The sequence below is a fragment of the Artemia franciscana genome, chromosome 15 (assembly GCF_032884065.1).
Source record: "Artemia franciscana chromosome 15, ASM3288406v1, whole genome shotgun sequence".
In the NCBI taxonomy this organism is placed as follows: Eukaryota; Metazoa; Arthropoda; class Branchiopoda; order Anostraca; family Artemiidae; genus Artemia; species Artemia franciscana.
Genome location: NC_088877.1, coordinates 16,052,437 through 16,067,766, shown reverse-complemented (window position 1 = coordinate 16,067,766; position 15,330 = coordinate 16,052,437). Strand labels below are relative to the sequence as shown.

Here is a 15,330-nt window from a genome sequence, read left to right as displayed (position 1 = left end):
TCCCAGTGTACCCAATTCTTCAGTTTGGGACGGGGGTCAGTGGTGTGACTCTGTAAGCTTAGCCAGAGTCAACCCAGCTCCAAATGGGTACCTGGAGAAATCTGGGGAAGGTAAACAGGAAGGGTGTGCGAAAGCACAGGATGGCTGCCCCCCAACCCCCCATTGCACTTCCTGGCTGAAGGGCCAAGAAACGGAGATCAGCACCGCCGGTACGGACTGTAAAGTCTAATGCCGTATCGTTTACCTCCTTTACCTTATCGAGGTCTGCCCTCCCATGATATTTGAGTTTTATATGCTACGTGACGAGTTTTATTATAAGCTTTTAAATTGGCTATCACCACTGTATCCACTATGATTGTGAATTGTGAAAAGCAACGAATTTCATGAACATTTACGCAGACAATAATACGGTTTTTATGTCAAAAGAAAAAGAAAACATTTTAGAATTATTTTACCACCTCGTTGAAAAGGGATTATTTCTCTTTTCAAACTAAAATATTCTAATTAATATGAAAAACCTTACATTCACTCCTGCTTCTGAAATTCTACTGGAAAGAAAAAAGAGATTTGTACCTGTTGGTATTGATTCTTCGGTTGTAGCTTGGGGGAATGGTGCTCCAGGTAATTGAATAGCAGGCCTGGACATGTTAGACATCATTTCAGGCCGTGAGAAGGCTACAATTGGCTTTCTTGTTAATATATCTATCGGTGCAGGGCGAAGTGTACTAGGAACAGTTACGGGGACGTCTGTTGGGGTTGCAGTTTCTATCAATGCTGTTCCTGTTGTCATTTCAAACCTTGGGACTGGTGTCATGCCAAATGAACCAATGGGTGTAATCATATCGATTGGAGGTGCAGTTTCTACTATAGAAGGAGCGGCTACCGTAACTGATTCTGGCCCAGCTGGAAATCTAGATATCACAGGTCCGGTAGGCACTTTTTCGGTAAACGGTGGAAATACTGTTGTTTGTATAGGTTGTTCTGTCACGGCAAATCCTGACATACTCTCTGTGGTGAAAGATAAGGTCATATTAGGTGTAGCCGGGGTCACTGGCATCTGTGGCTGTGTCCACGCTTCGGATGAAGGAGTAAATGGAAGGGGAGTGACTAGAGGCTGAGTTAAAGCAGGTCCAGCTCCTCTGAAATGAAAAGAAAACGCAGTCTATTTTGCATCGTAAAATAAATGCTTGTTAATTTTTTTTATAGACGTAGTAATGCTTAAAATGACATAAAAATTGACAGCAGACTAGCACTAGATCGCTACACGGGTTGGGATGGCTTATCGGAAGTTTATAGCTCCGGTCTTCGTGAATGGCACTATGTTCTTTTCAACTTGGTCCCTAAAAATTGTATCTTTACTTTTCTCTCACCGGCTACATAGTACTATAAATTGTATCTTACTGACTACGAGTATACGGTGTTACGCATTACCTTTAAATTCTTATAAGATTTTTTTTTACAAGTACTCTTAATAGTTATCTTGCCCCAGTAGCTTAACTTGTTGGGCTGAAAGTATTAAGAAAAAATTCTAAAAAGTTTTACATAGTCATAAGATTTCACAAATCATGTCAGTGAAACACCTTAACTAGGGTCCTTTTTTCTTGGAAGTGGTAGAAGCCTGGATGCAAAAGGCTGCCTTTTCTGTTGTGACTAAACAAACAAATGTTTGAGGTTCTTCGCTGGATAATCTGCTTATACTCATTAAGATATCTAAAAAAAAAGAAAGAAAAAAAATGTATTCGTAAACATAAATCAGACAGAATTAAGTGGAACTTGAGGTTGGACTTTCTGCCATATCCTGCACAGTTTTTGAAATCAGCCCCAGTAAAATCTAATAGTGTCCCTCTAGGTGCCCTCTCTGAGCTGACAGTGCGGACTAGGATCGTGAATTTATCGTAAGATGAATACATCTGGTGTCTCCACGATCACAGAAGAAAAAACTGAATCCAAGATCTCGTCAACGATCTTTTCCCTGATTTCTGCTGAAAGCAAGTAAATGAGCCCGTTCGGGAAATTTATGTAAATAGGTAACTTTGTATGGTCTATATCGGGAATTATTTAACCATGCTTCACAAACAAGTATTCTGATGCCCTATATGTACTGGAAAAATATAAAAAAAGGAGACTTATCAGCGTTTTCGGCTCTTTTTAAAAGTTTCCATAAATTTGTGTCTGCAATCAACTTTTACTATCAAGATGAATCTAAATCACAGCTACCATTACTGAAACAGCATTAATGGCAAATTTCTCTTATAAGACAAAGTTTTTTTGTAAAACATGTTTTTATGCTTTTGGTAATAAGGGCAATGGTTTTATCTGTATTAGATTGCAAATATTGCTGCAATCATGAGATTCAAATGTGCTCGGGCCCTGGGCATGAAAAGTTTCGCTAATTCGAAGTATATAAGACAAAAGGAAAAAAAATGGTTTTTGAAGGAACAGAGGAGCGATAGTTAGGCATTCAAGCAGAATAAAGTAAGAATGAAATACTTACAATAGAATTAATCATTGTATAAAGAGAATTTTGTTCGAGTCAACTTTTATCACTTCCTATCAAAAAGTGCTGAACTACATCTTCTTGTATGTTGCTGATTTGAGGATGGTTGATGTGAGTAAGATTAATTTGAATGGGTGTGGAGTCAAATTAGTTTTTTATAAAAAAATCACGAAAAAAAGTTTTTCAAAGAAAAGTAAAGGCCATATTAAACTTAAGATTAGAAGAAATAAAACGCGCAATAGCGCCGCGTGTATAAAGAGCGATGAGCGCATAATGGTATTTTTTTTTTAGTCTAGGCCAGGGTACTTTGAGTCGAAGAAGTTGTCGTAGAAACTTCTGAAAGGGCTCTTCGATTTGAAATAATAGTCGAAATGGAGGGCAACTAACTCCCCTTCCACGCCCACCATTTCTCTAAACATATCCAATCAAAATTTTGAGATAGTCATTTTGTTCAACGTAATTGACAGGTCCTGAGATTATGTATTTGAGGATGATAACCACCGCCCCTAGAGTTCGGAGTAAGAGCTGTAAGCTATGTCCTGGGGGCATATGAGGTATGTATAGATAGGGTGATCACAAAAACTTTGGAGGGAGGCTCATTGGACTAGTAATTAGAAGTTCTAGTGCCCTTTAAAAGATTCAGAGTGATCAGAGGGTGGATAACCCCCCACACACATACACCTCGCATTTCCCAAAACCTTTCTGATAGGAAATTTATTTTTTAATAGTTAAAAAAATTTTAAACTATTTTTTAATAGTCGGAAGTGATTGAAGGACAACTAACCCTCCTCTCATTTCCACCATTTCCCGAAACACACATCCAATCAAAATTTTGAGATAGCCATTTTGTTCAACGTAATTGAAAGGTCCAGAAATTGTATTTGAGGATGATAACCCCCGCCCAGAGCGCTCAGGGCAAGAGCTGTAAGCTATGTCCTGGGGGCATATGGCGTATGAATAGACAGGGTGATCGCGAAAACTTCGGAGGGGGGCTCATTGGACATGTAATCAGAAGTTGTATTCGCCTTTTTAAGATTCAGAGGGATCAGAGGGTGGATACCCCCCTCCCACACCTCGCATTTCTCCAAAATGCATTTATTAGAAATTTAGATAAGATCATTTGTTGTCGTAGAAACTTCAAAAAGAGCTCATTCTGTTGGATAATGAAATGCCTAGTGCCCTTTTGATGGTCGAAAGTGATTGGAGGGCAACTAACCTCCTCTCGCATCCACCATTTTCCCAGACACAGAAAATCTAAATTTTGTGATGGCCATTTTGTCGAACGTACTTAAAAAGGCTCAGAAAATATGTATTTAAGGATCCCCCCCCCAAGAGCCCTAAGGGCAAGGGTTGTAAGTTGTGCCCTGGCGGTAAATAAGGTTTATATAAAAAGGGTGATCTATAAACGTCGGAGAGAGCTCCTTTGATTGGTAATCGGAAACTCTAAAGTCCTTTTTAAAATTGAGAGTGACTGAATTTGGAAACCCCCCTCCCCCACAAATCGTATTTTCCCGGAATGCATCGGATTAGATGGCCGTTAGATGTCCCGGAACTTCATAAAAGGCTCATTCGATTGGAAATTGAAAGGGATAGTGCCTTTCTTATTAGCCAAAAGTGATTGAAAGGCAGCACCCCCCTCACGCCCATCACTTCCCAAACACATCTAACTCAAATTTTGACATGGGGATTTTGTTCAGCGTAGTTGAAAGGTCTGGAAATTGTGTCTTTGACAACTTCCTACCTTATCAAGACCAGAACATAATTTGCACTTTACTGAAAAAATGGCTGCGAATTATCAATTTATTATACAAATATTGATGTGTATTCCTTAAAATTTCAATAGTTTTTATTAATTAAAGCAAAAAAAAGTTGAAACATTTTAAATGTATTTAGTCGTTTAAGGTCGTAGGATGAAAGTATTAGAATTGACGGGAAGTGAACACAAAACAGATATTTTTGTTTAAAAAACGCAAGACAAGATATGTTTGTACCAAAATAAGATTAATAACTGATAAATATATATTACAACTATCAAGCTATTATATTAAGAAATGTATGTTTTTCGATGTGCATTATTACTAAAATTTTGAGATAGGCGGTTCAAAAGTAACTCAAAGACCACATAGTAAGGCTTTTGTGATTAACACAACTCCCAAGAGTCTGGGGGCAAGAATTATAAGTTATACCCGGAGGTATATAAATTTTTATGGAAGGTGTGATTGTTTAAACTTTAGAGGAAGCTCATTTGATTTGAAATGTGTAGTTCAAGTCCATTTTAAGAGTCAAAATTGAAATAGGACCACAAGCCCTCCCCCTCACTGACAACTTGTTTTCCCCAAAACTGATCCAATCAAAATTGCGAGATAGTCATTTTGTTCATAATAGTCCAAAGAGCATATAATAATGGCTTTAGGCTATTGTTTTGTGTATTTTTTGTAATTACTTACTTTTTTTCATTCTATATACTTTTACTTTAATTGACACACTTTTTCCATTGCCTTTAGAAAAAGTTTTTTTTTCAACTGAAAATAAGGAGCAACATTAAAACTTAAAAGGAACAGAAATTATTACGTATATGAGGGGGGGGGGTTGCCCCCTCCTCAACACTTCGCTCTTCACGCTATAGTTTTTCGGCACTATTAATAAAAAAGTACTTATTATTCTAATTAAACGACCCCTGTGCTTCAGGAGTCGTTTTTAAAGAATTCGGACAAAATTTAAACTTTAGCTTTGGTAACAATAACCACCCATGGCAGTATGCACCTCTCCAAATATTTAATTGGAGGGGCTGGGGATCTGAAGTATTTGAAATGAGTTAAATGGACATTACTTTAACGGGTTTTAGGGCGGGTTCACTAAGAAAAAAAACTTTCTAGATATGTGTATCTCCTATGGATGACGGCAATGGGGCGAGCCGGATAATACCCTAGGTGAAACAAGAAGACATTGAAAATGTATATAAAAAGGATTGGGTAAAATTTTCATATTTGAATTGGGTAAAATAAAGTTATTGGTAGCACTTGATTCCTCCCTCCTGGATAAATTCTTTGTAGCACTCAGGATGCCCCACTCACCTCACCTTACCCACTCACCTTACCTTTCATCCCGGTAAGCATATGAATGTAATCTTTTATTCTTACAGCAAGTATTTCTACAATTAGAAGATTCAACCCAACAGCAACCACATTACAGGATTGTCCAAAAATATTCCTGGTAATGGACCGATGCTATAGATTAATCCCCCCTCCCCCCGGACCTAAATCGAATTTTGTATTCAGGCTCACGCAAAGTTAAAACAATGGGCGTATAACACTTTTTGATGCTTCATGTATACTCTTCCCGTGGACGTAAGGATCCACCAGCCTTCTTTCATCATAGCTGATGCACATTTATACATATCTGTACAAAATCGGTGTCAAATGCATTAACATAGGAGTTAAAAGAACCTTCTCTAGCGTGGCCCGTAGTAAACCGTCATTTAGTTTGGAAGGTGTGGTCGTAAAAACTTCGGATGGGATCATTCGATTGAAAACTAAAAGTTTTAGCGCCTATTTAAGAGTTGAAAGTGATGGAAGGGCAACATCCCTTAATAATTTTTTTTATTTTGGACAATGCCAATTAGACTGTGAAAAAAAAAAATCAAAAGACAATTCAGGCAGTCAAAACAGTATATCGGCAATAGCTCAAGAACGGGCATTATGTTGATACTTTCATAGAATTTCATAGAATGTTGATGGAAATGTAGAATTCAATCAAAAGTCAGTATGTGTATTCGGGTTATAAAATTGGCGTATCTACAAAATCTCAAGAAGGGCTAAAGGTATAAGTTGAAAATTTCAAGGGATACTTAGGGAAATATAGAATTAGATCAAAAGGACATTGCATGCTTCCAGGTTGTCAATAGCATATCTGCAACATCTTAGGATCAGTTAAGGGTATTAGGTTGAAACTTGCAGGGAGTGTTGAGGAAGATAATGAACTAATTCAGAAGATTCCATGTGTTTGAAAGGATGTCAAAAGCTCTACCTGCTATGTCTGTGGTACGGTTAAAGGTATTAAGTTGAAACACTTTAAGAGTGTTGAGGGGAATGTTGAACTATATCAAAAGAGACTATCCAGGTTATCAAAGTACAGTATGTATAACGTCTCCGGAATGACTGAAACGGTTGCGTATCATGTTGTCAAAGTTGCATTTCTGCTATGTGTTATCAGAATGGCATATTTAAAATATCTATTAATCGGCTATGGGAATCAAGTTGAAACTTTTAGGGATACTTAGGGAAGTGTTTAACTAAATCAAATGGTACTACGTGTATTCAGGTTGCCAAAATTGCGTACATACAATATCTTAGTGTCATGTAATACAAAATAATACAGCCAAGTCTACTAGGTTGAAATTTTCAAGGAATAATGAGGGGATAATAAACTAAATCAAAAGATAGTATTTGTATCCAGCCGGTTAAAAAGCCCTACCTACCACATCACTGGAGCAGCTAAGAGTATTAAGTTGAGACTTTTTGAGAAATTTGAGATGGATGTTGAACTAAATCAAATGACAACAGGTGCATCCAGGTTGTCAAAAGGCTGTATGTTAAATACCTCAGATACGGTTAGAGGTATTCAGTTAACACGTTCAGGGAACGTCAAAGAAAAATTTATCCAAATAAAAGGTACTACGTGCATCCAGATTGTCAAAATGGAAGACGATGGCAACAACAGCCACGTTACCAGGAGCAGCTTGCTTTGGTCACCACCCAGTCCCCCTTTGAAAGGTTCTGGTCGAAAAGGCGTATCTGCAATATCTCAGGGACACCTAAGGGTGTTAAAAAATCTTTTGGGGAATACTTAGGGTGGGAGGGGTGTCGGTTGAATATTAGGTATAAAGTGGAAACTTTACAGGAGTCTTATTGTGGGGTTAATTGCATCTCAAATCTGACTTAAGGGAGAGGTTGGAGGTAAAACAAAAACGCTGTGTGCATCAAAGAATGTGTATATTATATTGGAAACAGATGTTTTCTTATATTTTTTTGGTTGGGGGAGGTTAAGAGGTACACAATTTATGTCTCTTCTACCAAAACAGTTTTGCAACTACTCTCTGCTCTCTCTGCAGGATCTACTCACGGCAAACTTAATTAGCAGGGTGCTTCGAAAGACCTTTCAGGGTTGTCAAAATGGTGTATTTGTAATATTTCGGGAATGGCTTAGGGTATCACGTTGAAATTTTCAGGAAGTCTTTAGGAAGGGGAGGGAAGAAGTTAGTGGACGTTGAAAGTTACTATGTTTATCCAGCCTATCATAAAACCTCATCTGAAAAACCTTTGAACCAGCAAGAAGGGTAGAGTTGGACCTATCAGATCGTCGAAACAGAATATTTGCAGTATTTTATGCGAGGTTTGGGTAATAATGTAGAAACTTTGAAGCTCTGTTGTGGAAAGAAAGGAAAAGATTGGAACAAGGAGACCTCCAATTTTGAGTTGAGAGGAGGATAATGGGCTTAAAGATTTCACTAATTGTAGAAAAGTCAAGACAGATAGTCCGATTGAGTGAGAGGTAAATCTGGCATTAACCCCCTTATTAGGATTATATAAAAATGAAGTTAGTTCATTTGTTAATAAGTAGTCCATGCGTCATTCCTAGGGCAGCAGAACTAATGCATATAGTCATAGAACTAAGATAGTCGTAGAATCTATAGTTTTCCAAGTGTTTGGTTAAATGGCACGGGCAAACAGTGGGAGTAAGCATGACTCTCTTATTGTACCAATACTTGATTGTTATCTTTAAGAAAGGCACGCCCGCCTAGAGTCTCAGGCAGGTTGACAAAGAATTTAATATTGACACAAGACCGTTAGATTGCCTGAAATGAGAGGTAAAAAAGGTACGCCTACCTGTGGTCTTTTGAAGGTTGATCCAAGAATTTAGAATTGATACAGGACTATTAATTTGCATGGAATGACAGGCAAACAAGCGTCTACAGTCAAATTGGGCCTATCTCAATGAGTGTCAGGCAAGGTGATTGATTCAGTTCATAAACTTAGACATTGGCACTAATAAAAACGTAATTCAATGTTAGTGATCTTTGATCCACCAAACGTTTTTGCAGCACGAGCATTTAGGGAAGCTGAAATTCATGCTCAACTTATTGTCAATGTCAATCAAAACCCAGTGGCGGATCCAGGCGGGGGCGCAGGGGGCATCCCCTCTTAACGTAACGACTGATTTGGGGTTGGGACCGCTTGTTCGGGTTGGCAGCGGGATGATTTTTTTTTTTGTAATTGGTTTTTAACAGTTGAGTTATTTATAAGTTTTTAATTGTTAAGACACTTCTCTTAACACCAGACAAGTATCTTTTTAAGACGAGTGTCTTTTTGCGAACAAGCTTGAAACAAAGTTTCAGTTACTTTGTGTGGTCTCTATCACATTTTACTGATGACGCATACTGCCTAAAAGTACCTAATTAAATGTAGATTTATCAAGGGAATATGTCCTTATTGCCACAAAAGCCAACTGGGAGGCAGACGTCTTCATTTCGTAACAACAAGGAGGGGAAATTTAAAATCCGAACTTTTTAGGCTATCGAAATGATATTTCAGGATTGTGCTGTCACAACGAGGCAGAAAAGATTTAATATTTAAACTACTTTTACTGTTAAAAGTTTGTTTTCGAGTTTTTCTATGGCACAGAGGCGAAGAAATTGATATCTTTGCTCTTTTTGGCTGTCATAAAAATTGGCTTTGCTTTTTTTGCGAAGCGGCGTGTTTTTAGAACATTGTTGTTTTTTAGGGGATTTGTATAATAGAAAGTAAATGTTTGACTCTGACTTTTTGACTTGACTATCAACATAATAAACAAAAACATAAACTATTACAGACATAAAACACTATGCTAGGGAAAAATTTTAATTTTGCTAACGGATAGCGATTAACTATATAAACATTCCTAAAGACATCCTAATAAATTATATATATCGTAATAAATTATTTCACTATAATAATAATAAAACTACATAAACATTCCTAGAAGCATCCTGGACTAATTAAAATAATAATAATAACAAAAAAGAAAGAAAAGACAATCACCTTCTCTCAAACACCCCCAGGGTAAAAACCACCATCAAAATACAACCCCATCCACCCCAAACCCTTCAAGCCACTCCTTCCTCTATAACCGTAGCCCAATCACACCCCCCATTCCCCCCCCAAAAAAAAAGAAAAACTAAAAAAAAACTGAAAAAACTAATTCCCCAAGAAATACTCCTTTAACGTTTTTTTTTTTAACTGTGGGAGGTGCTCAGCCGCCCTAATATTCGCTGAAAGCGAATTCTGTACGGAAGGCCCAAGATACTTGAAGGTAAAACCAGATCTCACACTACTTTCAATATCCACAACCCAGTTATCAGATCTTTTTGGATCATGCTCTTGAACAGGACTTCTGAGACCGTGAAACTTACCAAAAGTTTCCGGGACCAGATTAAGCACAAAATAAAGCTAAAGAAAAGCGCGTGAAGTGCACTATCAGAAGTGCAAAAATATTTTCAGCTTAAATTTTGGATTTCGGTTACTAATGGTGACCACTTTACTGCCTATTTCCATCTAATTAAAGCTTTCCGTTATATGACATATCGCCTCCTCTGTTCATCCTAAAACATTAAAATAAAGGCAAAGGTTTTAGAAATATTTGAACTTTAACAAAGGTTCGTATAAGTATACACTTAAAACTAAGTGTACGAGTCTAAATACTCCTTCAAAGGTCGGAGTAATCTTTTAAGATAATTGAAAAAAGTTTTTTTTTAAATGAAAGTAAGGAGCGACATTAAAACTTAAAACGAACAAAAATTGCTCCGTATATGAAGGGGGCTTTTCCTCCTGAACGCCCCGCTCTTTACGCTAAAGTTTGACAATTTCTCTTAACTCTACTTTTTAAAACAGTGAAAAACTTTGGCGTAAAGAGCGGGGTGTTGAGGAGGAAAAGCAACATTAAAATGTGATTCTTTTGATGTAACGCTCCTTACTACAGTTCGTTACCACGAACTGTTTGACTAGATTTTTGAAAAATTGTTTATAATTGAATATATGAAAATCACAAAATTAAAACAAAATTGATTAGAAATCTACCGAAGCTTGAAACCCTGAGAATTGAAATCACCAATCTATACCTATCAAATACAAAAATAACAAAAACACATAATTATTTGCTTTTTAAGGATATTTCGACTCATATACTTAGTTTGAAGCACATACTTAAATAAATCCTTATTAGAGTTCATATTTTTCTAAAGTATTTTTGTCTTTATTCGAATGTTTTAGGATGAATAGAAGAGGAAGTACTAGCGAAGGGCTCCAAACTAACAGGGCACTAAATTAACAGGACTAGCCATCATAAACGTTCACCGAAATATTGAGGTAAACATCGACCGGGTAATAAATAGATATGGCAGGAACAGAAATAAAGAAATAGACTTTTTCTTATGCAATAGTGATTTCTATAATTTAAACAAAATATATCAAGCTTTTAAAAGTGGAAAGATACGCTACATTGTTTTGAAAAGTGAAATTTTGATTAGCAAATTTTTGAGATTTCGTCCAAGTTGACACTCTTTATTAAAACGCTATTAAAAAATAGTGAGAATTTTAAGTTAATGCTTTGTTGCCTATAGTTAAAACCATCGTTTCAAATGAATTCTATGTATTTCTATCTTTTTGTTCTTTTTTTTGCTACAACCCTAAACGAACTAATACTTAATGTTTAATACATCTTTTACGAGTATACAAGTTGTATCTTAATCCTTATTTCCTACTCTTCATTATTATCTTAATTACTGAGTGATGCGATAAGGTTAGGCGACATGTTAAATAGTTTGACCTATACAATAGTTAAAATGAATAAATGGCCCCAAAATATGGTTCAAGAGTAATTTCTTTGACAATACAAAGCTTAGCTCACTCGCTATAATGGTCAGAGGTGCAAAGGCGAAAAATTATGCAGAAAATGTTAGATATCAAATTTTTTTACAGATGGTGAACAGCTTTTTTTTTATAACTTACTATTTTTGTATCCGTATTTTTACATCATTTTAATTTCAACAGACTTATTAGAACTTTAACCCAGACCACATTTTAGATTAATTTATGACCATACTACCTACCTACGACGCTTAATTGTCGAGGTTCCCTTTAAATTGCTTGGATTTGTTTGTTCGCAAGTTTATTGAAGCAACCTATTATGCGCCCCCGCTAAGAAAAATCCTGGATCCGCCCCTGTCAAAAGCCATCGTTTATTGCCAAGTAATCAAAATTGTAGATTTGCAACACATTCGGAGCATCTTGGGGTATCAAGTTGGAGCTTTCAGGGAGTGCTGACGGAATAAGGAGGAAAGTATCGACAACTGGATGTTGGAACATCGGATGTTGTTAAAATATTATGAACTCGCACTTGATAACTATATTTTCTTTCTCCACATAATTGCAGAAAATGAAACTTCGCTGTGTGCTATCTCTTTTGTTAATTAAAAAGCGCTCTAGAGTTTCCGATTTCTATTCGAATGCCTCCATAGGTGTAATTTCTTCAAAATCCTGGGGGAGGGGGCGAAGTGGTACCATTGGTACCATTTGGTACCATAAATGAATTATTTAGTATTATAAAGGAAAATATGTACTAAAAACTGATCTGTTCCTGTTGATGCTTGAATTATGCAGGTTTATCTTAGTTCTGACAAGATTTTCGAAGAAAGTAAACTTCATCTGGGGGGCAAACTGGGTTCTATAAGGGTGCAATCGACATTTGGGAGGGGCAGTTGCTTCCCCCTTTCCGTAGTAAATTACGTCTCTGAATGACCCTTCTCCCGAAATTCTACATATTGTTGGCCCTAGTGTCAGATTACACAAGGGCAAAATTAGGCATAGCTTAAAAAATAAATATTATTTTTTTTATTATTTTATGGTAAGCATTTTCTCCTTTTGACCCCTCAGCGAGAGATACAAAAAAAATCCACACTTATAAATACTTAAAAGCTATATAACCTGTAAGTAAATGAATTCTAACAAACCTTGGTAATATCGAAACGTCAGCACATGCTCGAAACATTTCCTGAGGTCCACATCCTAATTGTCCTTTTCCTCCTTCGCAGATACCCCATCTATTTCCTGTTATATAGTTCCACTAAAGAAGAAAATATAAATAATTGTATAATAAAGTGCAATGGTGGCACATTAAATCAGAAGCTGATATTAGAAAAACAAATATAAGTTTGGGTGAACTAGACCAGCGGTTCACAGACTGTGATTTCAGTGATTCTAGAATTAATTGATAATCTAGTCATGATTCTGCGAAAATAAAAGCGTGGCCAATGGCTAAAACTTAAATTCTGGTTCTCCAAATCGAGACTAGGTATTTGAGCAATTTATTTTAGACAATAGGGTAAATATTTATCATAAAAGAGACTGACACTAGTTGTCTTTGCAAATATACTGCTCAAAATAGCTTTTGTAAAAAAACAGATTCTTAAGTATTATTACATAAAGAAACTGGTTTTTTTTTTAAACTGAAAGTAAGGAGCGACATTAAAACTTAAAACGAACAGAAATTACTCCGTATATGAAATGGGTTGTCCCCTCCGCAATCCCTTGCTCTTTACGCTAAAGTTTTTAATTGTTTTAAAAAGCAGAATTGTGGCAAACAGTCAAACTTTAGCGTAAAGAGCAAAGGATTGCGGAGGGGACAACCCATTTCATATACGGAGTAATTTCTGTTCGTTTTAAGTTTTAATGTCGCTCCTTACTTTCAGTTAAAAAAACTAGTTTTTTTTATATAATTCCTGAACGTTTTTGTATTAATGCATGTTGATATTGGCTCTCCACACATAAAATTATTAAAATGAAATTTACATATTAATTCCTTTTTTGACTAAATGGCTTTCTCTTAGTTTTGATCAGACGATTTTGAGAAATAAGGGGTGGGGAAAGCCTAGTTGCCCTGTAATTTTTCGGTGACATAAAAAGGCAACTATAAATTTTAATTTTTAACGAATGTTTTTATTAGTAAAAATATACGTAACTTAAGAATTAGCTTACTTAACAAACTTTTATATTCTTAAATTTGTATTATGTATATGAGGGGGTTTGTACCCTCGTTAATACCTCGCTCTTTGCCCTAAATCGTAAGTATTGTCCCAATTCTTTAAGAATGACCCCTGAATCCGAAAGGCCGTAGAATAAATAGTTGCAATTACTAAAAATACTATAGCATAAAGAGCGAGGTATTTATCTCCTCCTAAATACCTCGCTCTTTATGCTAAAGTATTTTTAGAACCCCTCATATGCGTAATAATCTCTGTTCGTTTTAAGTTTCAATGCTACTCCTTAGTTTCAATTGAAAAAAACTTTTCCAAGTTTATTTTTTCATTGTTTTTTTTTATAGTAATTTTAGAAAATCCTGCGCCCTTTTCATTGAATTTCTGTTCCCCCATGACATATTTCTCCAAGGAAAGATCCTCCCACATAGCTCCCACCCCTCAACACCACCCCCAAAACCAAAAAAAATCCCCTGAAAGCGCTGTACACTTCCCAGTAACCATTATTATATGTAAACACTGGCCGAAGTTTGTAACTTGCGGCCCCTCCCCCAGGGACTGTGGGAGAGTAAGTCATTCCCAAAGACATAGTTATTATGGTTTTTGACTATGCGGAACAAAATGGCTATCTCAAAATTTTGATCCGTTGATTTTGGAGAAAAAATGAGCGTGGGAGGGGGCCTAGGTGCCCTCCAATTTTTTTGGTCACTTAAAACTATAAAGCACATAAAGATGGAAAAAATCTGACTTGCCTTACATCAGGCCATAAAAAGACCATATTTTTTCTAACGACCTCGAAAGGGTCTGTTTTGACAAACGGCTTGAAACTTGCATTACTTGCACGGCTTGATAACTTTATGTCACTGGGCTAAAAGAACAATTTGGTACAAAAAATTGAAAAAAACGTACAGGGCATTGGTACTCTTAAATTGACCCCATAACCTTTTTTTTCGATTGGCTAGAAACTTTTGCATGTAAAATTTTGGACTAAGGAAAGAGATATGAAAAAATTAGATGCCCAAAAATGGGGCTCAACAACTTTACAAAATGGTTGTAAAATAAAAACTAAGGTTACGGGCGTTGGCCCACCACAAATGGAGCCCAAAAATAGTTCATAAAATAAATTTTTCGACAAATTTAAAACTATCAGGAATTGTGTTCTGGGTCAAGGCAACATCACAAATTTGGATGAGGTTAAAAGGTGTTAGGAGGCCTAAGACTTGGTGGAACAACTTTTTTGTTCTGATTCGCTTGAAGCTCCTAGTCCCTTGGCACACGGGTAAGTCCCTGGGTACAGGAGACCCAGTTGTAAAAAAAAAAAAATGATTGAAGACTAGGGTCCACCAAATGTAGAACCCAGACAAATATTTCGCAGTCGGCTTGAAACGTATATCCTTAAAATATTGGGCTAAGGGGAACCCAAAACACAAGGAATATTTGAAAAGAAAACTTTGGTTTGTTGCCAAGAGACGTCCTAAAGGAGCCAAATTAGGTCCAAAAAGGACAAAAAGATTTTTCTCTGAGCTGCTTAACATTTGCATGTTTAAGTTCTTAGACCAGGGGCCTGTTAATAAAAAAATGAGAAAAATTATAGCTTTGTTTAAAAATGTTTAAAAATCAAACAAATTGGTCTCCATGAGTCGTGGACCATGGGAGCTCCAATGCAAAAACCTATTATGGTTTATTCAAAAATAGGCCCCAAAAATTGTTTTATCCAATTAGCTTGAAAGTTAAATCTCTAAGCCATGGCCAAGGGTATCTTAATGTG

At 36.4% G+C, this 15,330-nt stretch overlaps 1 protein-coding gene across 2 annotated transcripts in view; it reads right to left on the bottom strand.

Annotated features, from left to right (window-relative positions):
* The window catches only part of LOC136036098 (uncharacterized), a 70,618-nt gene that overhangs the window by 2,592 nt on the left and 52,696 nt on the right, over window positions 1–15,330 (bottom strand). For both annotated transcript variants that reach the window (XM_065718093.1, XM_065718094.1), the window contains 2 exons: window positions 12,540–12,652; window positions 574–1,139 (listed from right to left, as the gene is read on the bottom strand). In XM_065718093.1, the coding sequence (XP_065574165.1) occupies window positions 574–1,139; window positions 12,540–12,652 (679 nt within the window). The remainder of the gene's footprint in view (window positions 1–573; window positions 1,140–12,539; window positions 12,653–15,330) is intronic.